At 34.8% G+C, this 25,485-nt stretch overlaps 1 protein-coding gene across 3 annotated transcripts in view; it reads right to left on the reverse strand.

Annotated features, from left to right (window-relative positions):
* Positions 1-2,245: 2,245 nt before the first annotated feature.
* The window catches only part of PXDN (peroxidasin), an 84,465-nt gene continuing 61,225 nt past the window's right edge, over positions 2,246-25,485 (reverse strand). For all 3 annotated transcript variants that reach the window (XM_051615096.1, XM_051615095.1, XM_051615094.1), the window contains 7 exons: positions 19,591-21,094; positions 18,647-18,781; positions 16,259-16,467; positions 10,328-10,448; positions 7,140-7,272; positions 5,807-5,920; positions 2,246-5,232 (listed from right to left, as the gene is read on the reverse strand). In XM_051615096.1, the coding sequence (XP_051471056.1) occupies positions 5,110-5,232; positions 5,807-5,920; positions 7,140-7,272; positions 10,328-10,448; positions 16,259-16,467; positions 18,647-18,781; positions 19,591-21,094 (2,339 nt within the window). In that variant the 3' untranslated portion in view covers positions 2,246-5,109. The remainder of the gene's footprint in view (positions 5,233-5,806; positions 5,921-7,139; positions 7,273-10,327; positions 10,449-16,258; positions 16,468-18,646; positions 18,782-19,590; positions 21,095-25,485) is intronic.

Below are 25,485 nucleotides of genomic sequence, written 5' to 3' on the forward strand. Positions count from 1 at the left end.
CTATTTCACTTTCACATTTTCTGATGCTTCTTAACCTTTCTACCTCATCATCATGCAAAGCTGGTTAGGACACTGCTAGTATCTAATAATTTATTACATGTTTATCAATGTATTGGTTCCCATTACATCTAATAAGGATAGATTTGTTTGCTTCCACTGAGAGTCTGAAAAACTTTCGGCATGAATGAGGTATGTGCATATGGCCATATTGGTGGTATTTTTTTCACATATTCTACCTAATAAGCTTTTTGTCACAATCAGCTCTCATTTTTTTTTCTTATTGATAATAAAAATTAATGCAGTGAAATCTGAAATACACTTCACTGAACCCCACAGTGTAGATGAGAGAGACTATGAGAGGACAGTAAACAGTCTTATTTTCTGCAGGTAATTTTGTAATTGTATTATCCTGTTTATGCAAAATTAGTCAAAGATACCAACTTTTAATACCTTATTTTAGCTTACAGACTAAAGCCAAGGAACAGTCCCAACATGTCTAAAGATTTCACTGGAAAGATTACTGATTTGGTAAATGCCGTAGGAAAAAAGCATGAAACTAACAGGAGTTTAAAAAGACAATATAAGGAAAAATATTTTAGATCATATTAGGATATATAGTATGGCAGCATAAAGTTATTTTACAAAACAAAGTTACTAAGTATGGGAGATCATTCCCTATACACAGAACTTTAATCATACTGTGACCATACGATTCTTAGCTGTAAGCAACCAAAAGGAATAAAACCAGTTTACTTGGTTTAGTTCAAATATAAATGAATTTTTCTCAAAATATATCAGCATCAGCCCAGGAGTTTTATTCTGTGTATAAATTTGTGGTTTGGTCTTTTATAAATGTTAGCAAACATCTTGGCAATTAATTGTGTTGCTCTGGCTGTTGTCTTGTTCAAAGTAACACAAAGTTATTTACTGAAACAAAATGTCAGTAAAAAAAAATAATATAAAAAATATATTTGCATATAACATAATATAAATATACAATATAAAAATATAAATATATTAATAATATATAATATATAATATATTATATATTATATAAATATAATATATTTGCATATAATATAATATAAAAATAATATTTGCATATTATTAAATAAGGCTTAGGAATTTAGGAACTGAACATGTCTGTTAAAAGAAGCATACATTACCCATCTAAGTTACTAGAAAAATGTGTGCCAGTACTTTGCCAAACTGATTTTATCTAAATTTGGATTTAAAAAAATTATCTGATTGCCCTAAATTTTCTGCAGGAGAGCAACTGAATACTGTTCATCAACATTTTGGAAAAGCAACAGGATATTTCTGAAAAATAAATAAATAAAAATATTGCAGTTCTACTTTTCTAGATTTGCCTTATGCAATACTCAAAGTCAAAATATAGTGAAGCACTCAACCACACCTGAAAACAATTCTTAACTCTGCGTATTGCAGTCCATCTTTAATGTCACCTATTTCACCGTAAGGCAACTTTGAATTATATTAATTGCAACAATATTGCATCACAAAATATTATACTGTGTGAAGTAATGAAGAAACAGATGAATCTCAGGTGAGTCCTTACAAAGGAAATGACCCAGTGCCCTGGAGATCCTAACACCTCACCAAATGATGAGAGTAACTCATCATGAGTTCTGCAGCAATTCAAATCCTGTGAGGCAGAAACAAGATGAGGTAAATAAGAGGATCTCTTTTGCACAGAAGACTCAATTTGAGCTGGGATTGCATGAACCTGGATATCCATTTGTGAAAAGATGTGGATACAGAATTAATGTAGAATCCAGTGCACTGGAAGGCAAGTCATGACTGGATCTATTTCAAGAAGTGACAAATCAAAGAATCTGTGTAAGAACAGGCTGTATATAAGTATTGTGACATTCCCATAAAAATGGAAAAAAAATGTTCAGCACCAAGAGTTTTCAAATACACATTTGTACTAAGAAACACAAGTATTTTTAAATATAATTTCTGAGTCTACACGTATTTTTTTTTACCCATCACCTTGAAAAGAACAGTGGATAGATACTTCAATTCCATGTGTCATAATTTAAAAGAACCTACTGAAGCTCCATGATTCATTAGTTCATTGTTTAGTTCTGAGACATGGAGTCTTGATTGTGACACTCCTGCATAAAGTAAGTAATTTGGATCATTGATAAAAGCCTACACTCTGGAATCTTCAGGAAATAATCTAAACAACACACATTCATCAAAAAGAAATTACCTCGAATTTACTTGGAAATGTGGCCCATTTTATTTTAACTGAAAAGCATTCATTATACAGTGCAAACAGTTCTTTGGTAAATTTACTGATTAAAATAAAAACAACAAAGACTTTGTTTTAGGTAACATTAAAAAAGAAAATAAATATGTAAAATTTGCAACATATTACAGCAATATTCTCACAGTGGATACTGAGGAAATGGTCATCTAGCCATTGGCCACTGCTTCAGAAATGTTACAGTCAATGCTGATTCCCCAGACACTGCAATGAAACTGAATTAGTACAACCCATGACTGATTACATTTTAAACTGTGGATAGAGACCTGTTTTTCCTGAATGGCTTATAATCAGATGGATGGCAGAAATTAAATCAATACTACACTTGTTTAAGCATATCCAGACACCTAAGCCCATTTTATATACCATATGAATAAACAGTGAACAACGAAGAAAACCTCCCACTTTAATCTGGAGGCTGGAGAAAAGAAACAATCAGATAAAAGGTACTATTTTATAGTGTATAAATGGAAACTCTCTTCTCCTATAAGCGGAAATTTTAAGATAGTTTATTTAATATAAAATTGGAATAAAAGAATGCAAGTAGTAATAAGCTGGATGTATTACTGCCTTATTTAACTGTTTAGACAGTTAAATTATATTTGGTTTAGCTCTGCAGTCCTTCCTCTTTGAGGAATTCCTGCTGTAGGTCAATGGGAGTTCCATCTGAGTTGCAATTACAAGACGAGGCATGTGGTTTGGACTCTCAACAAAAGTCAACAAAATACCGGAGTATCAAAGAAATACAGGAATGACAACTTCTAGGAACCATATGATACTCAAACATGCTCGCCACAAACAATTCTAAAAGTATTAACATATGAAATTACATTAGTCAAAACATTGTATATAAAATCAATTAAAATATTCTTAAAAATATAAATTGTAGTTCCATGTGTACCTCTACCACACACTTTTAACACATCACTCACATATACATATCGCTCCTACCATAGGATGAAACAAGTTTCTGTAGTAAGCTTTAAATGTATACCAAAGTTTGAATGTATGTCATGGTGTCAGTTCATCAAATTAGAAATTATTGTTAGTAATCAGAGAAATTATGTGCCAAAATATTATAGTGGAACTCATACTGCTGTGCTAGGTTAGTTATTAGACAGATACTTGATCTACCATGCAATAATTAAGTATTCAGTCTGTTTGCATAACCCGGTATGTTTAGGAGGAGATTGTTTAATTTTGTGCACATTTCTTTGATACTCAAATCTCTTTGATACTCAAATCTCTTTGATACCCAAATCTCTATTCCCTAAAACTGAACAATAAACTCAGATGACAGTGAACTATATAACTACAGAAGAGCTCTGGTTCTAGTTAGTCCTGACTTAGGACTTAAGGACAGAGCCATAAATTCTAACATATTAAGGGAGGGAATCAATTCTGAATAAACACAAAAAAAACTGTAAAATGAGGTATGATAGTTGTCCTTCACTGAATATAATATATAATTCCTGGTCAAAAATAGGCAGTTTGTATTCTAAAAAGTACACAACTTTTAAAAGCTAGTGTAGACATACACTCCATAACATTAAATTTTTATTAAATGGGAAATAGAGTCCATTGTCAGACTGCTTTTAAACATGAATGATAAAAATACTGAGGTAAAAATATATATGCATTACATGAAACTGGAAAAAAACTAAAAAATCAAATACCTTGTCAGAAAAAGTAGTCAATCCACAACTAATCATGCTGTTTGACTTTGTTCTTTTTTTTGTTTCTTCAACAAACAGTGCCATAATATAATCAGGAACATATGTCTATTGACAATATGTACAATGAATCAGTAGGAATCTTTGCATACAAAATGGCATGTGACATAATTTCACATTTTCAACACAGGGCCACATGAATACATGAGCTGATCTGAGATCAAGAGAAGCATGCTTTAAAACTGGACTGGATAGTCACGTTACAATGGTTTAAAATAAATGAAACAAAAAAAAGAAAAAGTTTCCAAGCAATTACATATTTTTTGACAAGAAGAATTATGATAATTTTTAAGATTCAAGGCTACTCTGTCATGTGTGTTTTCAAAGAATGAGGAACACTGTCAATTACACCTGTAATATACATTCAGTTGCTTTTTGTATCTTCCAATTACATTAATTTATATTTTCTTACTAATTCTAGCTTTTTTGTTTGGAAATTTTAGATTCATTTTGCTCCTTGAATTAATTATAGGATGTTGAAAGTTGTCATGTAGTTTTCTTTATTTCCTTGCTGGCCCAGGTGCAGAAATGATAAGTGTAGTTCAAGAGACCTTCCATGCATAGGTGGGTTTGCAGAAACTGGCCCTCTATGGCATGGCTTTGGGCACAGTGAACTTGTGTTTTCTTTTTCCCTGCATTAACTAAATAATAACAAAGACCTAAATATCAAGTCAGACTGATACCAAAAATGGATAGTAAACTTGTAATGTCGCTAATTAAGGACAGGAAGCAAAATGTTCATTTTACAGTTAGTCTTACGCCAGGTCATTTTGGGTACCTAAAACTACCTGACAGTGTTCTTTTAAAGTAGCACCAGTTTGAGTTTGTCTAACCTGAGAAGTTTAACACACATTTAACTTTGACCTGTTTGCTAATTTCCCTTTCATTAGTTTTTGCATTGTGATTACCTTCATGGGCAGAAAAAAAGAATGATACATTATGTTATACTGTTACAGCACCATTACAATGTTGTAAATCTTGATTTATTGATGTTGTTAAGACTGTAGTTACCTGTTTTTGCCATCAGCAGGCATTGATATGATTTGAGGAGTATGCACCCTAAATTCTGAAAAAGCAGACTTATGGCTCCTTTTTATTAATATTTTGTTTTAAGCAGACTGGACAGCAATCTCCTTTAACTTTCACAGGTGCTTCGCAGTCGGCCGGCAGGCATGACTCTACAAAACAGGTAATCTGACCAACCTGTGTCAGGTAAACAGAAATACAGTTTTAATTTTGTTGAAGTGTATGTTCTCATTTGTCTTCTCTAACATTTTGGCTACTGTCATTAACTCCACACAGTTTATTTCAGCATAAATTGATGCTGAGAAGGCTTGTTGTATTATACTTCCTTAACGGAGCAGTAAGTATACCATTTTATCTAATGCTCTGGCATGAAGCTTGGATACCAACAGATTTCTTTAGCTACCTTTTTTAAAACTTCACTGTGATAAAAGAAAACTAAAATCTATCATTGTTAGATGAGCTTTTATTGATTTTTATGTGTGTTAGTAGACTTTTTCAAGAAGTCTCCTACTTCACGCTTAATTTTCCCCGTACAACTATTCCTCAATGAAAACGGAAATATAATAAAAGTATATAAAGCTTGGATTGGAAACCTATGTGAAGGGCAGGGATATCTGAGCAATATCATTTTTGTTCATTAAAAAAGATTAGGAATTACTACCCAGAAATTAGCAGTTACAAAACTGGAACAGCTGCTTTAGAAGCAGAACCTAATATAGTTCCTATCTCAAATGCATTTCCACATACTTACTTTGCATTCACACACAGTACAAGGGTCCCTTTTCCAGGTTTCATTGTTGGAATATGATTTACCCTTTTCATCAGTGCAATCGGTTTTACTGAGGCGTGATTCAAGGTTTTTTATCTGAAAACAAAACAAAAAGTTAGTAACTGAATCAAATAAAGGGTTTTATTTGTGCAAGGTACTCTGTCTTTTCATTTATGCTATATAAACCGTGCAGAAATACTTGTCTGGGTTTTTCTTCTCACTGCTTAAGTTCTTCATAAAGCTAAAAGACTGCAAACAGGTAATAAGTATGGAAACAGTCCTTGATCTTTCCTACAATTGGAATACACAACTAGAGCATGCAAAAAGAATCAAACTGTGTGTCACATATATGGAAACACAAATCTCAACTTCCAAAGATATATGAATGAAAGGAGGTGAAATTAAAAAAAAAAATATTAAAAGTTTTGCTTGGATTTTTATACTGTCTCTATTTTCTTTAATGACAAGGAAAAGGGGTTATATGATTAATTTGTCTTACTGCATGTGTGCTTCTTGGGAACAGTAATTAGGAAGGCACAACTTTAAACAATCCTTCATTCTTTTTTACATCCGAAAAAGACAGAATTGACTGACATGTAGTAAGTCTTAACACAGCATTTCCACTGTCAAAATGGAAGCATTGAAGATGAGTGTAACAATGATTAAGTAATAACATCAAAGATGGAATCTAGTTATTAAGCAAATAAATATGATTCGCATTTACAAATGGAAAAGCTGCTCTAGAGGAACTTAATTATTCTAGGCAAACATTTTGGCCTACTTTGGATTTGTCTGTCCTGTATGGTATGTGTTTTTAAAACAGAATTGCACAATGCTGAGTTATTCTAAATAAAGAGTATATTTATGCTATATAGTAGAAGTCTTCTATAAGTGATCTAGATCTCAGCAATGTCTACAGCTGTAGTCTGCCATATTACTGTTATTAATTCTACATGTTAATAATAACTTACATATGTTCTATACATGCCAGACAGGAAAAAAGATCTTACTAACTTTACAGACAAATTTTTAGAGAAAGACTAATTCCTTGTTTAGTATACAATGGTTACTCAAGGTTTCAGGTTCAGAAGTCAAGAGGGTCTAATTGCAGAATATTTCAGTACAATTTCAAAAAAACCCCACAGAAATAAAGAATACTAACACATCATGTTCTGTGTTGTGTTTTGTTTGAGATACTTATGTGGTGGGTTTTTGCTGCAGTGGATGTCTAAATATTAAAAACATAAGAAGTGTGATGTTAGGAAAACAGTAAAATTAAGTCTGTATTTAGAAACTATGTATTATAGCACCTTACCTGGTTTCTGAGGCTTGAAATAGTTTTTTGCATTTCCAAAACAAATTCTTTGAAGTCATTCACTGCGGGCATGTTTGCATTTTCCTTAGATGCTGATGTGCCATTATGAAAATACTTACTCTGTTTCACAGAACTGGAACACACGAATGCAACACATGAATGCCAAGTCAGGTTATCCATCTAACTCATTTTTAGTTGGGTAGGTATTTTAGAACACTTAGCAAAAATGTAAAAGAAGGCCAACCAACAAATGAAGGAACTGCATGACCCACAACAGCCGCCGAGACCTGCCTCAGGTCAAGTGAGTTGTGCATTACTGTTAATATCACTAGCAACATGGAATTTCTTCTACTTAGAAAAATAATATATGCATTTTATAGAAGGGGACACACAAAGTTGTCATCTGTGACACTTTAAAGCATCACCTTAAATTCACTGGGAAATGTCTTGAGGCTCCTATTTGAAAGCAGACAAAAAATAGTGTCTTAAGAAATTTTACTTCCAAACATGAAATTCATATTTCACATTCAGGTTCATAGTTTCTCCCTTGATATGTTCACAAGCAAAATGTGTATTTAAAGAAATATGACTTTAAAAAGGAAAAATTTGGTTGAGATATGAATATATTCTTGTATTCCATTTTAAATAACAAGTGAAATAAATACTGATTATCGTACACAAAATCTAGACTCTTTTGTCTATAGCACTTTCCAGATGATATCTGATAAGAGATATACAACATTAAATTGTGTTAATCAATTGATTTTGTTGATGGGAAACAGTCATCAAAGGAAATGTCCACAACTACAATATATTTGGCACCACTCCAAAAACACATATTCAAAACTAAGTATAATGCTGATTTTTAAGTCACTTATTACATTAAGATCCTTGAGTCCATACAAGCATTCCTATTGGTTTTGGCCTGTCTTCTTCAGAGCTAAGGGATACCTGAAGAATGAACTGGCAAAGAAATCCTCTCTCATATTATAGAGCTCATGATTTATAATCTTTCTGCATAAATTAAAACAGCACTTATTGGCAGGTGTTCAAACTACTTAGCTTCCCATAGTTTTTAATCTAAATTAAAGAAAAATAACTTTAAACAACATAACCTGCCAAAACTAAACAGCTGCTATCGTGTAACAAAGTTTAATCTTCCCACCTGCTCAAGTTATTGAAAATGAGAAGGTAAAAAAAATAATCTTCTCACCACTGATTTAAATACAACAACGAGCATGAGAACTGATGAGAATGTTAAAGGACTGAGGTTGCTTTAGCTTTATTTATGCTAGAAATAAAGTATAGTCCATTTACTATATAGTAGCACTAATTTGTAATTTCACAGTTGTAGATTTTGGAGCTTCATTTCTGAAACACAAACAGCAAGTTAATGAAAACAAGCTGCTTCTCAGAATCACAGATTCACATAATTGTTTTGGTTGGAAAAGACCTTTAAGATCATTGAGTCAAACCATAACCTAACTCTACCAAGTCCTCCTTGGGCACCCTGTTCCACTGTTTAATAACCCTCTCCAAAGTTTCTTCTAATATCTAATCTAAACCCCGCCTGGTACAACTTGCGACCATTTCCTCTGTAGCTTGTTACAAAGGAGAAGAGACCAACTCCCCCTCACTACAACCTCCTTTCAGGGATTTGTGGAGAGCAATAAGGTCTCCCTTGTCCAGACTGAACAATCCCAGTTCCCTCACCCCCTCCTCAGAAGACTTGTGCTCTAGACCCTTCTCCAGCTTCACTGCCCTACTCTGGACATGCTCCAGCACCTCAGTGTCCTTCTTGTAGTGAGGGACCCAAAACTGAACACAGTACTCGAGGTGCAGCCTCACCAGTGCTGAGTACAGGGGGACAATCACGTCCCCAGCCCTGCTGGCCACATAGACAAGCCAAGATGCTGTTGGCCTTCTTGGCCACCTGGACACACCACTGGCTCATATTCAACCAGCTGTCAAGCAACACCACCAGAGCCTCGTCCTCTGGAATACATATAAATTCCTGAGATATAAGCGTTTATTTTTCCTTGCTTCCATTTTTTATTTAATGCAACCCTTCTACAGTTTTAAAATTATGGGACTATTATCTTTAAAAAGTGAATAATTGTTTATAAATTTAAAAACTTTAAACAGTTCATTTGCAAAGACAGAAAAAACATCCTTCTTCACAGACTACTTCAGAGGAACCTTTCTTTTCCCGTCATCTATTAGCAACTTTATATTCAGTTTCTGTCTTCTCTTGTCTAAAATCCTAAACACCTAAAGACTCCGTTGCTTCAGGACAGTTTCCTATCAGTTCAGCGAAATATAATGGTGTTTTTTCAGTGGTATAACATCCACATGAGTATTTGAATCTACTGAAATTAATTTACCTGTCTACAGATCTGTCTATATGCTTCTCTTGCCAGAGTGGTTAAACTCTGCCTGGTCGTTTCAGTCAAGCAGTTTATTTTATTTACCAAAAGAGCACATGACATATAGGAAGAGCTATAGTTCAAAACAGTCTCAAATTCACTCATCGTGAAGGATCTTCAGAAGAAATGTTTGGTTTGAGCAGAACTCACTTAATTTCACTAATTCATAGATAAGATTTGATTCCCTGGAAATTGCAAGGACCTTGTGCAGCTGATGGGCATTTGTGACTGACATTGTGATTTATTTCCTTGCCATAGTATTTTGAGGATTAGGGAGTTATAAACAACATTGTTGGTAGCACTTAAGTTCTCCATTCCTGCTCTGAGTATTTTCGTACTAGAAACAATCCCTACTATTATCACAAACGTTTATGCTAGTGTTATCAACACTTGTTTTCCTCCTATTTCTACAGGAGGACCTGACAGCTACAAGGAGGAAAGGAAATAATTCAGTTTGGTTACTGGAAGCACAGTAGGAATGTGGGATTCCAAATCCCCCAAATTACACTTCATTGCTGAGTTTTTTCATTAAAAGCATGGGAAGAACCAAAGCACTATACTGCATCACTCACAAAGGGTGTTACACAAATCTGAGCTTGAAAAAAAAGTGGTTTACTGTTAGCAGTTATGCATAAGTGTCTGAATGGAAGACACAAATCATAAACTTGAGAAAAGAGACACTGGAAAAAAGGGGTATGAACCCACAAAGAAATCATTCAGGTTCATTCCATTTTGAAAACAAAACACACGAAAAAATCTTACCTTACTGCTTTAGACATTTTCATTTTCTTCAAGGGCTTGTCCTCCTGAAAGCTATAATCAAGCGAACGTCTCCCCCGAAAGTGGTATGAAAATGCATTAAACTGTCCTCTAGTTCTACAGTCTGAAATTAGACAAAAAATTATACATTATAAACTACGGTGTATATCAGCAGTTATAATAATTAATACTTTTTTACAGTGTCTTTTGAATTGTCTGATCCCTCTGGAATCAGCCTGATGGCAGCTGAATACATTTCAGCTATACAACACTTACACCAGCTGGATGCAGAGAGTTTGAGTATTCACAGATCAGATTTGTGGAATGAATGAAAAAATATTATTTTCACAAATATATCAGTGCTACTTTAACTATTCACTTCTGAAATTTCCACTCTCTTGGCTTTCAATTATTTTTTGCTTTTGGAATGAGGTAGTTACATTGTAGGAAAACAATAACAGAACAAACACAGTAGTGCTTCCTCATCTATTCCAGGCATCATTATTTATTATTTTTGGCATCTGAAAGAGAATCTTTAATTAATCTTGGAGAAAACTTGCAGGCACACTTCATTGGTTGACCAGCCCTATTTCCAAACATGATGGATTTTAAGGCATCACCAGTCACTTAAGACACTTTCCACTGCAGAGTGAATATCTCAAGTCTGAGAATAATAATGACAGAAATCTTCTAAGATACTAGGAGGATGTCTTCACAGGATGAAGCATGTCTTTCCTTCAGTTCACTTTCTTCAGCCCTCCAAACACCGTGAGTATTTGGAAGGAGTCCCATTAAAAAAAAAAAAAAAAGGAAAACAAAACAAAGATTGAACAGCACTTTGGATAGGAGACAATGAGAAAATATAAATTTTCTCATTTCTGTTCACAGAAGTTTTAAAACAAAAAGTTGTATTAGGCCAAGCTGCAGCTGGAACCAACAAAATGTTCAACTGTTAGAAGTAAAGAGTCTGCTAAGAAAACAGAAAAGAAAGCTGAAAACAGATTCCCATGGACATATCCCAGCTAAGTCTCTTATTAGAAGAATGAGCCACAAAAGCAACTGAACAGGGGAAGAAGTAATTTTCCCTAATGTTTCTCTCAACTTGCACCAGGACAAATTTATTGAGAAAGCAACATTTTATAAAGTCTTTTTTCTAGAATTTAGAAGTAGCTAGATAGAATAGCTAAAGTATTAACTCAAATGATTGCACAAGTTTTAAGTCAATCAAAGAGCCTCAAAACACTGTTGAACTGAGCAACTTGAGAAACAAATATAAAGTTGCTCTGTGATTATACAAAAATAAGGATCTTGGACTACTTTTAATTGTATTGGACTTTAACTTAAACTAGACGATTACAGTTTCCCTGTTAGGAAAAACTTAATTTATCAATGGCTTACTATGAATTCAGATAGGCGAAAAAAACAAAACAAAACAAAAAATCAACGAAACCCAAACAACAACAAAAAAAACTGACAAAAAAAAAGTACTGATTGATTTTCAGTTCAAAATCAATACCTACACATCATTCCTGAACACAATTTCTCCTTCCCTTCTCTTTCCTTGCAGTTTGTCCCATTATCAAGTAAATTTATTACCTTCATCCTATAACAACAGCACCACCAAAGAAATAGATTATATTTACTGCCAACAAATTGTTCAGTCTTCATGTGTGTTCTGCTATTTCTCACACAATCTTCTTGCTGCCCACTCAAAAACTAAGCTCTTTCAGACAGGAACAAACTGCTGTGTCTGTAAGATGCTTGGCATGAAGGTATTTATGATCAGCCTCAGACACTTCTATATTTAGTATAGTGAGAAAAGGGGTTATGCTCTGAAGGGCCACTGGAGATAAAATGAGTTTTGGTCAGAGGAATTTTTTTCTAAAGGCTGAAGTTTTCCTGAGTGTCACAGAAATTTTAGTTTCTCTTGGAAGCAATTTGTGAAAGGTTTCTGCTATCCTCTGTTTAATAATTGCTATTGTCACCTCCCAGAATATGGATTTTTTAATATTTTTTTTTGGTACAATAAAACAATGGTCCTTTTTTTTTTTTTTAAACTCCCAGTCTGGTTTTTAGAAACAAAGGTCTAAAATCCTGGGAAGGTTTTATTACCTTAGACTGGTAAATTTAGGAGCCATATGTTCAGTGGCAGCTTCAAGAACACAGACCTGACATTTCTATACTTTTTAAAGACTCAAATGTATCAAGTTGGCAAATGAATGACTCTTGATTTTGGTTTAAAATTTTTAAAAGCAACCTAATAATTTATTTTTTTTTCTGTGGACAATGTTTTCTTCCAGGAGCTAGGAATTGTTACATTGCAAGTGTCAAGATAATCTACTTGCATATGAAAGCCATGTTCACATTGTCTGAAAATCCCTCATTTCCGACAAGTTTTTAAAAATCCACCTGTAATGTACATTGGACAGAAAACACCTTGACGTTCAAAGTATTGGGCACTCTTAATCCTCAATGAATTACCTCTCAAAATCTGGGCCAAGGAGAATTAATCTAACAGTAGATTAAACAAAAAAACTTGAGAGACTAAGGAAATGTGAAGAAAAGCACATACATAATGTAACTATTGCTCCTATTTGATAAATCTTCAGATTTCTGAGATTTAATGTAATGCATTACAGTGGATCAGTGGGACCGGTGGTTAGAGTGGGAGCAGTAAAAGGAAAGAGAAACACAGTTTCTTAAATCAGTTCACGCTTATGAGGATGACTTGTGTCTTGTCTGAAACACTTCCTCCTGGGTCATTGTTTGACATAAAAAAAAGCCCTAAGAAATTTTTCATTTCAACTTAAAAAGAAAATAATTGTGAAACTTCTAAAGTCTCACAAGGGAAAACATTTCAAATTCACATATTCGGCATAAAACCATGCTTCCATTTGAGCCACTATGACTTTGAACCTATTTCTCGTCTGTTTTTTTTTTTTTTCATAATTAATCTCACAAAAATATCTGGCATAACCACAACAGCATGCTTATATTTGAGGGAAGAGAGGTGTACAATTTCTGTGTTTTGGGTTCAGAACTGAGATACAAGACTAAGCACCTAAAAAACATTTTATTAAATTATTTTTGTGCATTTTTTGTTGGGTTTTTTTTTCACCAAACAGCCTGAAAAAAACACAAAAAGTTTCTTGTATGGAAACTCTGAAGCCTGGATGCTCTTTTCTCAAATAAAGAGCTGCAGTAAATCTGCAGTAATTCCTCATTATCTCTGACAAGACAAAGAAAGGTAGGAAGTGAAGGAAACAAAATACCTTGTGTAGCTCAGTGAAATCCATTCTTTTTCCCACCATAAACTAGCAGTTCTGTTGTATGATTTGTGAACTGAAATCTAAAGGTAATCTGGTATTCTTATTATTAGAAAAAAGGAATAATGCTTTGCTTTATAAGAAATAAATACTATCTTTTCTCTAGAAACCTGCAAATAGCTTTTTGTAACTAAGAAGCTTTTCTGTTCTTCATATGGAAATGTTTTCACTTGAACAAAACAGGAAGGATAACAAAAACAGATGTTTTTTAACCCAGCTGAAACAGCTGAACTCATAGGTCACTTATTAAATATAAAGTACAATGAACAATATTCTGTACTCCAAATTTTAACTTAGAATCACTTTAATTATAAAACAATCAGAAGGATTATAAATATGGAAAACAGCTTGGTTTTTTTTCTTTTAAAAAATAATAAATTCAAAGAATCAAAATCCCCAGAATGTATTTAACTTAAAGGAAATGCTGCTCCTGAATGTACACTTTGTATGGCCTCCCTGCCCCCTCCCTCCTGAGTAGTTGTGAGTCCCTAGTGTCACAGTATGCAATAAATGTTTTAGATTAATTGCTTAAACTTGGATTCTCACAGAAAACATCACACTCATTTATCCACGCAAAAAAGCAGCTGAAGCAATGTACACTTTGGTTTTTTTCTTCATAAACCTCTATACACACTTCAAAAGTGTTAAGAAGAAGGGGATACATATAGGCAATTTTTTACAGAACATTAGCTATTTACTCTTTCTTTTGCTTGGCAGTTGTCTAATTTTACTGCATCCAGTAGTACTCTCATGTAGTAACATTCTTGAATGAAAATACAAGCTAGGCTGTGGAATGGCTGAATATTCTAAAGGCTTTCCAAAGATAATATCTGCTCTAGAAGGCTCAACGATAACATAACATTTACAGAATCAACACACAATTTCTAAGAAAAGTTTTACAGTTTTTCCAAATAGATATAATTAATGTATTTATGAAACTGTCTGTCAAGCTTTGTGAACCATGGCAAACTGAACTTATCCTGACCTGGTAGAATATTACTTATTTGCTTACAGTAAAGCATTTAAAGAGCGATAATTTATTTTCTGTCGATGCTTCTGGCATATGTCAGGGTTATTTTGAAGACATTCAGGAAGACTTTGCATTAAAATTACAATGCGTCAACCATATCTAGAGTTTTAGAAGCTATTATCATCTACTTGGGAATAGCAAACCTGGTAAATATTGTTTAAAAAATCTGAATAACTTAAAAACAAACAAACAAAACTGATAAAAATTAGAAATCTATAGTATTTATTTTTCCTAGTCTACACAGATTACTGACATTTAGAACAAAGATTTCCATGAAATAATTTTCTTAGATGCTGATTTAAAGAACTGTTCACTGGACAAGACAATACAGTAGTCAGCTTAAAAGATAAAATGTGCACTATTTCTGAATAGTACATCTTTATCTGCTTTTTAATTTCTAATGATACCTGAGTTTGTTCTCATTATAAGGTCACACTAGTTAGAATCCTTCCTCAGTATTTACTGTATCTATACCAGGTTGAAGGGATACCATCAGTTTACCCTTTACCTACTGCCTTAAATTCTGAGCTACATCACCAAAGGGCTCTCAGTCATCAGGGACAATTATGTCTTACCAACGAGGTAAATGGACACTACTGGAAAAGTCTCTCAATTGCAATCCACTCGTTCTTTATTGAGGTGTATCTTTTGAAAGAATATTAAATCACCTACATAGCAGTAGTAAATTTAAAACCACCAGCAGTAGACAAGATTATGTAGTTGCATCTGGATATCTTTTATCAGGAAACCTACAAGATACTGCTATTGAAAGCTAAATTCTTATTAGGATTATAAAACTGTAAGATTATCAGACTAATGACCATCAACTGTCTATAATGATCAGCCTGTCTATAAAAAGCAAATATTTTCCAGTTACAAATTTGCTTGACAGCAATTTCTAGATAATTAGAGTTCCACAGAGAAGTTCCCAGAGTTCCTGAATATCCTTTTTGAGCACATCATTCGAGTTTTATTTAAAAGAAAATTATTATGAAACTCTCAAGGATATCTCAGTAAAGAGAGGTCATTGTCCTCTGAAGTATTTTGTTGTTGATGCTACTGCAAATCATTCTAAAAATCTGCGTGATTCAGAAGATTCTCTGGGGAAGGATCTTCTAACTATGTTACAGATGCAGTGAAGTGTGATGTGATGATGGATAAAGAGAGGCCATGCAAAAAAAATCTGCATGTGACAGAGAAACCAACATACAGGCTACCAAGCAACACGGGTTTCTCAGTGTCTCATGCTTCATTCAGCTAAGTAAACCCTGTTTCTGAAGAAAAAGCATTTATTTCTGAAGAAAAACTTTTGAATATGACAATGAACATTTTTCCACAAAAGGAGGAAAACAGGAAAACAGATATCTACATCGTGCAATGATCCAATCTCCGCTATGTTCAGAATGTGCCTATTTAATTTAAAATATGGAATGACTGCTCACTAACAATGGTTATACTCCATATTTGAATTTGCAACTTAACAAAAACTGAACAAGAGTCAAATAACTTATTAACATACAATTAGCAGACAGTAAACAAAATGCACATTAATACACCCAAATCTGCCTGTATACAGACCTTCACAGCAATCTTGCCACATCCTGAGATCCAGTTTAGGAATATCTTCACAGCTACTATATCCATGCGGGAATTCAGCCACCTTAAAGACATCATGTTGTACCCTGGTTATGTTGTCACCATTGTCGCACAAAACTCTGGCAAGAGATGTCTGCTTGATCTGAGTGAGCTGAGCAGGCGTGAACACACCTGGGTTCTCGTACCATAACCTGTAATCTCACAGAAAAGACAAGTTTTCTAGTGAGAAAACCAAAAAAAGACATTTTTCAGAAATACTGTAATACTATATTCAGAATGGAATTCATAAATTCCATTTTAATTAATAAATTAATTGATACAACATAAACCCTGTTCTCAACATTAAATTGTATCCAAGGAATGATCCAGATGCTAAAATGTAAGTGCTTGTTGTCACTTCAGCCCTACTTGTTGTCATACTGACACTATGAAAGGGCCAAAATGTTCAACAAATCCTTTGATTTCTCTTTTATTCCCATTTCAACATCCTTGGACATCTACAATGGTACTAGACTACGAAGTTTAAACTCTATTTTTAAGCAAGAGGCTTAAATTAGATTTCTTTCTCCAGACAGCTCTCCTTTGAGTATTAAAAAATGCTGATAGAAATGCTAAGATTAGTAGAACAGTTAATCTATACTTTGTTTATTATCACAATAAATGTGATTGGCTAAGTTGCTAAGGAATTATTTTTCTATTTTAATGTCTATACTCATGCACAGACTTTTAAATACATGCTTCACTTAATCAGTTATATGCAAGGAGAAAACTGTTGTTTCAAATAATTTATTTTTCATACATAAAGTCATAACTTAAAAGCTTGTTATCAATAGAAAATATCAATAATACATTACTATCAAAAGCAAGCCAGCCATTTGAAAAGAAAATGTTTTAAGTTACTGTCCAGGGCTTGATAATATTTTACATTATTCTAACATATAAGAATTGCTCACTGTGATATTGTTTACATCTCACAAAACCGTAAAGTTATTGATACTTTATTCGACCCATTTAAACCACAAGTTAGTAGGAGACTCTTTAAACTTTATGAGAAATCAGTAACAATTTTATACTACACTTAGAAGAATGGTGAACAAATTTCAATTTACCTACTTATTGTATCACTTTCATAAGGCATTGGACAGTGCCCAATGAAATTCCATGTACCGGGATCAGAAAAAAAGATTCTGAAATGTTCATCTTGACATGAAGTTAGGCTACCTTCAAACATCACCTTTTTCTCTGCACAGGCACGTTTGCTTTGCATGGTGCTGGCAGCTTTGATCCTCAGCCCATTGTAAAGGCTTTTCAAAGATGTGAGTTGTTTTCACTTCGTCTAATAATATTTTACTATTTGCTGCCATGTTGCTTCAAAGCATTTGTATTCTTTGGACAATGGAATCCCATTTCCTAAATGTTAAATGTTCTATACTTTCTGAATGTTGCTTTAGGGGTAAAAAAAAAAAGCTTTTGCAGGAAAAATGCAGATATACAGACAAAAAGGCAGTATCATTATCCTGTTATGACACAAACAAAAAAAAAAAAAAAAAAGGCTTTTTACTATCGTAAGTAGCAATTTTATTACTACATAAAGTAGATAATATTAGATAAAGTAAATAAAATCTCATTTCCTAATTCTTCCTCCATTTCCCTTACTACTAGCATGGGACTAATCAGAGTAAGTCTTTCTACCTTCATTTAATGCAAAAAACAGGATTCTAGGTCACAAATTATGTTATAATGAGGGAAATGTTGATTTTCAGATTGTGAGTGAGTGTGCTGAAAGTATACAAAGGAGATCTAGCTGGTGTAATAACAGCAATTACTATTTTCTTATTTCAGGTACTGTAGAAACTGAATATGAGAAATGGCTCAAAATGTGCATATAAAGTAACTTAAGAACAATTATCAAATTGTGTTCTTTGGGATAGCATGTCTGCTTTTAAAACTCTTGTGGTGCACAGACTGCTTGCTTTGAAATACATACAGGGGTTATATACACAGAGTGATATTTTTCCAACCTATGCTTAAGTAACAGAGACCATGAAAGTGTCTCAACCACCACCATTTCTTTGGCAATAAAATAGCAAATGAAAGGAGATGAGTAACATTCACTTCTCAGAAAAGTGACTTGAATGACTGGTAAAAGGAAACTCAGCATGTGTTGACTGTGGTACTTTTTCGTGGCCAGCATAACATATTCACCATTAAAAGTAACAGACTTAAAAAATAAAATAACCATAGCTTCTAACAATATTAAAATAATGAATGAAAATATAATGCACTGTGATTTGGAAATAAGACAATTCAACTGTTACTAGGCATCTTTAATTTAAAATTACATTTGGTTTCCATGGTATTTTAATGTACCTGTCTCCATCCCGAATACGCCTAAACTGTGTGCTTAATAAACACATCAACGTTGGCCCCAGTCGGCTCCCTGGAACTAAGTCTTCTACCATTAGAGCAGGAAATAGGTCTATGTTCAGTGGGGAACCGTACAACCTACAGATAGAAAAACACAAACATTTAATATCAAATATTTTACATTTACAAAAGAATCAGTACGTGGTAAAAGTACAGGCAAGAGATACAAGAAACTCACAGTAAAAATGACAGAGACAGTACTACATCTTTTGTGAACAACCCGTGGGTGTATACGCAAGAAATCCTGCAATGTAGGTTGCATGTGTGAGTAACATCATAGGGGTCTGCAAGTCAACCCCACGGTTTCCTTTCTCCTGATTTCTTTGAACTGTTTCTTTTTCAGTAGCTTCTCTTTCCTACCCCTCTATACACTTTTTCTTTTACAGTAGCTGAGACTAATTCTTTATCTTTGATTTTGTGCAGATAAGCTAGGGGTGGCAGGAATGCTGATGCTCTAAACAACAGATTACTGGTAGTGAAAGACACCTCTATGGTAATACAACGAATGATATTCCTATTTGTTTTAGTGTATGGAATGGATGGAACTGAACATGTAAATACTTGCATGAGATTGGGGTAAAATATCACCTTACACTGAAATAATATTAATATTTAACACCATTTATAACACTAGGCATTTCAAATCAATAATTTAATGAACATATACAGTATATATTAACTTGTCATTGTTCACAAAGATGTAGAAGTGGAGAAATTATTTGCATGTGGGAATTTTCCATATCTATTTACTGGTACAGATGGAAGTTCCTTAAAAAATCCTTTCAGTCCTTTCTTAAAAAATATTATTATTCTAGATAAGACATTTAGCTACTAAGTTTGCATGCACATTTATATAATTGATTGGTTTTCTTTCACCTCAGGCTCACCTGCTAAGTTTCTCCCTGATTTCAGGATTCTTAATTTCATTTTTCAGATCTTCAAAAGTCTGAGCTGAAGAAAGATTACAGTAAACTCTAAAATCATGGTAGGGAGGAATTCCATGATCTCTGCCTCTCTGAATATTGATAGCTGCCAGATCTAAAGCCACAGTACGTGCCATGGAGAAGAGTCTTTCTGTTAATTCTGTATTGAGTAATTGTGATGGGACACGCATCTTACCAGCAACACCAAACAATCCCCTTAGAAGCGGATCAATGCCTCCTTCATTTACAATCCGAAATGGAGAGAAGAATGCCTTATGAAGAGGTAGATGGCCTTGTGGAATAGGTTCAAAGTTTTCATCCAGTCGATACAGAAAAGGATTAATGAGTGTGTGACCAAACCTAAAAGCGGCAGTTGCAAACTCATTAGTTATTCCAGAATTAACACTGGGATCATAACCCTTATATTCGCCAAGCATCTTCATGCCTACCTCTCCAAAGATCTTAGGTAGCCAGTGGCTAAATGTTATGTGTTGCATTTCTGCACCAACAATTTTGCGTGTTTCATGATATATTGTGTCACCATCCCAGTGTGGATTGAGTTTCAGTAGCTCTGTGGCAATTCTGTTGTGTTCTCTAAACCACAATGTGTGGATGCTGGTAAGACCCAACTGTTCATTAGAACGCTGATCACCAGCTAAAAAGCAGGGAATTGGGCTCTCATTTTCATCTCTCATACATTCTGTTGGTGGGCCAGTAGCAAATGGAAGCAGGGGCTTGCCAGATCTCTGTACGATGCCCTGTCTCAGAAGACCCCTTTGACTTGCCAAGTCTCTGATTTCTAGTGCTTCATGGTCTGAACTGCCATATACGTTGGACGCATCAATGTATGAAGTCAGCTGGTTGATCTGCTCTCGTGGGTACACAGAATTCATCAGGAGAGATGTCATACCGCTTCCACAAACCGGGCTGGAGCGTACAAAAAACATGCAGCGTGCCCCGTTTCGAACTCTGGGATCATTTGGTGGTATCATGATCGAAAAGCATGGAGGATCATTGGTACAAACTGAACTGCAATGCTGACCATCCGAAAACCTGGCCTCACTTAGGGCAGCCACAGTGAGGTCCAGGTCATGGTCAAGAAACTGACCCCACTGCATCAGCATGTGAGTGTACTGGTCATCAGGAGTTATTGTTTCTGTCCCAATCAGAGTAGTTGAAACCAAGCGAGGCATTGGGAGTGCATACCCATTAGAAAGCCTCTTGGGCTCAATTCCCCGAGGCAAATTAAATCCATTCTCATAGACTGACTTTAACAGACGTTCAAACGCTGTCAGAGAAGCACCCCACATGGGATGCTGAAGGTTGTTGCATGTTCCATCATGTGTCCTGTACTTCTGGTGGAAGCACATATCTGAGCAGTTGTTCACTCGTCGATGAGCTGTGCAGCCTGAGAGATTAGCTATCAGATTCAAGTACTGCGGAGAAACAAGGTCATTGTAGTGATAACCTGAAATTGGGAGAGAGACAGAGAGAAAATCAAAGACTTCATCAACTCACAGAACCCCACAGATCATTAATTTATTTGAAATCTTACTTTATTATATTGCATTTTCCACCAGATTACATAACCCTATTGTTGAAAAAGAACAATAATAATCAAGTATGTATATTACAGCTTTATGTCGTTTAAGCAAAAGACATTATTAGGTCAGGAGGGAACTTTATAAAATGCAAATTCAAGTACAACTTAAAATAAATGTTTACAAAAGGAGCTCATTTCTTATTTGGTCACTTAAGAAAGAAGACATATTTTCAGAAATAAAAAACTCATATTGAGAAAAATGGGAATTTTTTTTCCCCATGTCTGTAAAAGCATTTAAAAAAACAGTCATTAACATTTACATGGATTTCAAGACTTGATCTTTTGAGACTTCATAATTCACTGAATATTGCTATTTTGTTTTGCTTTATTATAGCAAATGTTGCAGAATTGTCAGGAAAGAAATTCAACAAAAAACTATGAAGAAAATAACCACAGGCAATATAGCTAAACAGAGGGGTGATTTATTGGACAAATAGATCTCATATTCCCATTGAGTATGGGTATCTCATATTCCCATTACCCAGGACTAGTTTCTAAAGAAAACTGGTGTTCAGGTAACACTTGGCACAGGTTTCCTCTGCAATCCACACCATTCACCTCTGGGACTATAACACACTTATCACTTTCCTGCATTTTTTTCTCTTTTATAGAAAAATAATATATAAAACATATATACTATTAATTCATTAGAATTATGTTTTTATAACTTCAAACTGTGTGTTGTGTGATCTCTGCTGTGGTATGACAGCATGTGGAAGGACTGAGAACCATAAGGCCTCCTAGTAGAGTGTTGCGTGACTGCAAATAGCAGAATAGTCAGGCTGCCTATTAAGTGTCATTCTAAAAGTGATTTTTTTCTTAGAAACATTTGGGCTTAATTTCAGGAAAAAAGGCATTAATTTGGGCTATATCGACATTGTCAACTTGAGTAGACCGACAGAAATGTGTCTGCAGAGTGAAATTTTAGATGCTGAGAAATACATCTCTATCCATTGTGCAACAGATGCAAGTTTCCTTCAGAAAAGCTTTACTTTTTTTTCTCCTGGACTGCATGTGGCCCTGGACCACATTTTTCACTTAATTTGAAAAGTATCCACACTGTTCAAGACCATACTACTACTTACACCAAAACACAGCAAGTGGGCCCAACAGGGAGATTCATTTCAAACGAGCTCTGCGGATCCAAAGCACAGGCACACCTTGAGTCACTAATGTGTATACAGTGTGGATGAGTGAGGTTCCAGGAACCAGGACAGAGCCCAGGAGGTGGAGTATTTGGCAGTTTAGATGTAGTTTACTTAACTAGGAACCATCACACACCACCACAGTTTTTGATCTGGAAAGCTTGCAGGAATAAAAGCCAACAAGCAGAATAAAGGCAGAAGGAAAAGAGGAAATAAGTGAGTATACAGTGGTACTGTGTTCCCACAGGCTCGTGGGGTTCCCATCATGATGGTAATCCCTAAAGAATATGAATTGAGTGCAGATTTGCACAGAGGTTGATGCAGTCTAATTGCACACAGTGGGGAAATCATCCTTTTAGTCCTGAGCAGTTCTAGTGTGCCTGCAAAGATATTGACCTTCGTCTACATTCAACATATAAATGTGTGCTAGACACGGCTCTCTGCCACTTTCTACAATGCAGGGCAATGTCAAACTACCTAAAGCCCTTCTTTGTCTTTTGCCTTGAAAGTGACTGGATTACTTATAGCTGCTCAGCCGGGACAAGACCTGTGCTCAGTCAGGGATCTATGTTTTCTCAGCCTCAGGTGACATCAACTCCACATGATTTGCAAGTTAAAGCAAAGATATTAGAGACCCAATAGGCAGGGCAGAGACCTTTGCCTTTGCAGTAGGCAAAGCTAACCTGTTCTGGTAGACATACATAAATTATTTTATTGAATACTGCAGACTAGGAAAAAGAAAAATAAACCACAGAGCAAAGCCAGTAAGTGCCACTGGGTAATGCTGCAAAATACACTCTTTGAGGATATTATTGATAATGTTTTATATTGTGCTGGCAGGTAGGGCAGTTTAATTTTAAAACTACACCCAGAAAACATATCTTTTTTTTATAATAACACTCCTTTTAAAATTATTTTAATTCATCATGGAGCTCTTTCTATATGATCATGATTCATGCAGTCTTTATCTGCTGTGGCTATCCTGGCTGCCACTCACATTTCTGAAATGAAGTTTTGAGCAAAACTCAACTATGAATCATAGAATCATAGAATCATAGAATCCTAGGGGTTGGAAGGGACCTCGAAAGATCATCTAGTCCAACCCCCCTGCCAGAGCAGGGTCACCTAGAGTGCATCACACAGGAAGGCCTCCAGGCGGGTTTTGAATGTCTCCAGCGAAGGAGACTCCACAACCTCTCTGGGCAGCCTGTTCCAGTGCTCTGTCACTCTTACAGTAAAAAAATTTTTCCTGATATTCATCTTAAACCTCCTATGCTCCAACTTGTATCCATTACCCCTTGTCCTATCACTGGTCTTCACTGAAAAAAGCTTAACTCCATCGTCTTGACACTCACCCTTTACATATTTGTAAACATTGATGAGGTCCCCCCTCAGTCTCCTTTTCTCCAAACTAAAGAGACCCAGCTCCCTCAGCCTTTCCTCATAAGGGAGATGTTCCACTCCCTTAATCATCCTTGTGGCTCTAAATGTTTTGGGGGGAATAACCTTCATTACAAATTTACAATAAAAGGTTCAGCTTCTCTGTTTAGAAGCTCAAATGGGATGCAATCTCTCATCTATGGATTAGATGACTTTCAGAGCAGACTGGAGGTTGCCATAATTGCCAGTGTCAGACCCCTAATTACTCCTTGCATTGTAAACACTAACTCTGGTTCTGCTTTCTAAATGGCTGGGTGCTGAGCATTTCCACTGCATAGAACCTGGTTAGCTCAGTTCACACGATATTAGCTACATTTTTTTTCATACTGCAATGAAAATGTTCTATAAAGTCACAGAAATATTGATTAGAAGGAACCTCTTAACCAGACCAAGCTCCTGCTTGAAGAAAGGCTGCCTCCAGCACTGGAACAGCTCAACTGTATCCCTGTCTAGTGGGCTTGAAACCCCCCCCAAAATGAGACTCCTCAGCACTCTGGGTAAGTTGCTCCAGTGCTATTCTAGCCTCTTGGTGAAAACTGTTCCCTAACATCCAATCTGAACCTCCCAAACAGCAATTTGTGGACATTCCCTGTTATACAGTTTGGCACTGCAAAGGAGAATTTGGCTCCACAGTCTTTCCTTGGGATATTCCAAGACTGCACATTAAAAAAAAGAGTCTCTCAATGGGAAATAGTCGAGTTTTATAACTGTTCCCAATTCAAAAGTGCTAAATAATTATTTTCATTGGGCTCTGCATTTTGAAATAAAACCAAATAAGGACAGATATTAGTATTAAAATCTACTTAAATGGAAACAGATTTATTTTACTATTCAAGTTTCCCTAAAAGCCAAGTTTCTATGGATCTTGTAGGGCTGAGAAGTTGTGAACAGAATTCCCAGGATCAAGGAAAGCTGACTGATTTTGTGTTTCTGGATTTGTATCTGTATGCTTTAATGACAATTTTTGGTTAACTTTAGGTGATTGAATTTCACTATTACAAATCCTAGTGAAAAGCATTAAAACAATTCTCACACATCAGATTTTATATATGCCTAGTATTATATCCAATATGCTTGCATATGCATCTAATCAGAGAACCAAATTAAATAGGGATGCTCTTATAAAACACAAGCCTTCAAAAAATTCTGAATAAGTTTCTGTGGTGAACTATTCATCACAAATTAATTACTCAGCTTTAATAATGAGTAGCAACCTTTTTTTACTAGCAAATATTACACTACTTCATAAAGCTTGCAGTCTGTCCTAGAAATACTTGCCTAGTTCATGGTCAAAGTTTTCGGAAGTTACAATAAATACACAATTATAAACATAAAAAATAATAAAATAAGTAAAAATATTTCCTCTGGATTTTCAGTGTAGCTTTTGGCTACATCTCAAGTCTCAAAAGCTCTCCTAAAACTCTATCATTATTTCCAAATGCTTCTCCTATGTCCCAAGCCTATCTACACACACATTTACACATATTAGTTTTATATGCTAGCTGAACTTGATGAATTTGAACTTAAGACTTCAATAACTAAAAGGTAGAAATATTAAACCTCTCATTTTACTGCTTTTTATGAAAAGCAGCAAAAAATGTACTTTGCATTACATAAGGTCAGTGTTAAAGGAAGCAATTAGCTTAGTTTGAGACACACTCAAAGAATGAA

This window comes from Apus apus, chromosome 3 (genome assembly GCF_020740795.1).
Source record: "Apus apus isolate bApuApu2 chromosome 3, bApuApu2.pri.cur, whole genome shotgun sequence".
Classification (NCBI taxonomy): domain Eukaryota; kingdom Metazoa; phylum Chordata; class Aves; order Apodiformes; family Apodidae; genus Apus; species Apus apus.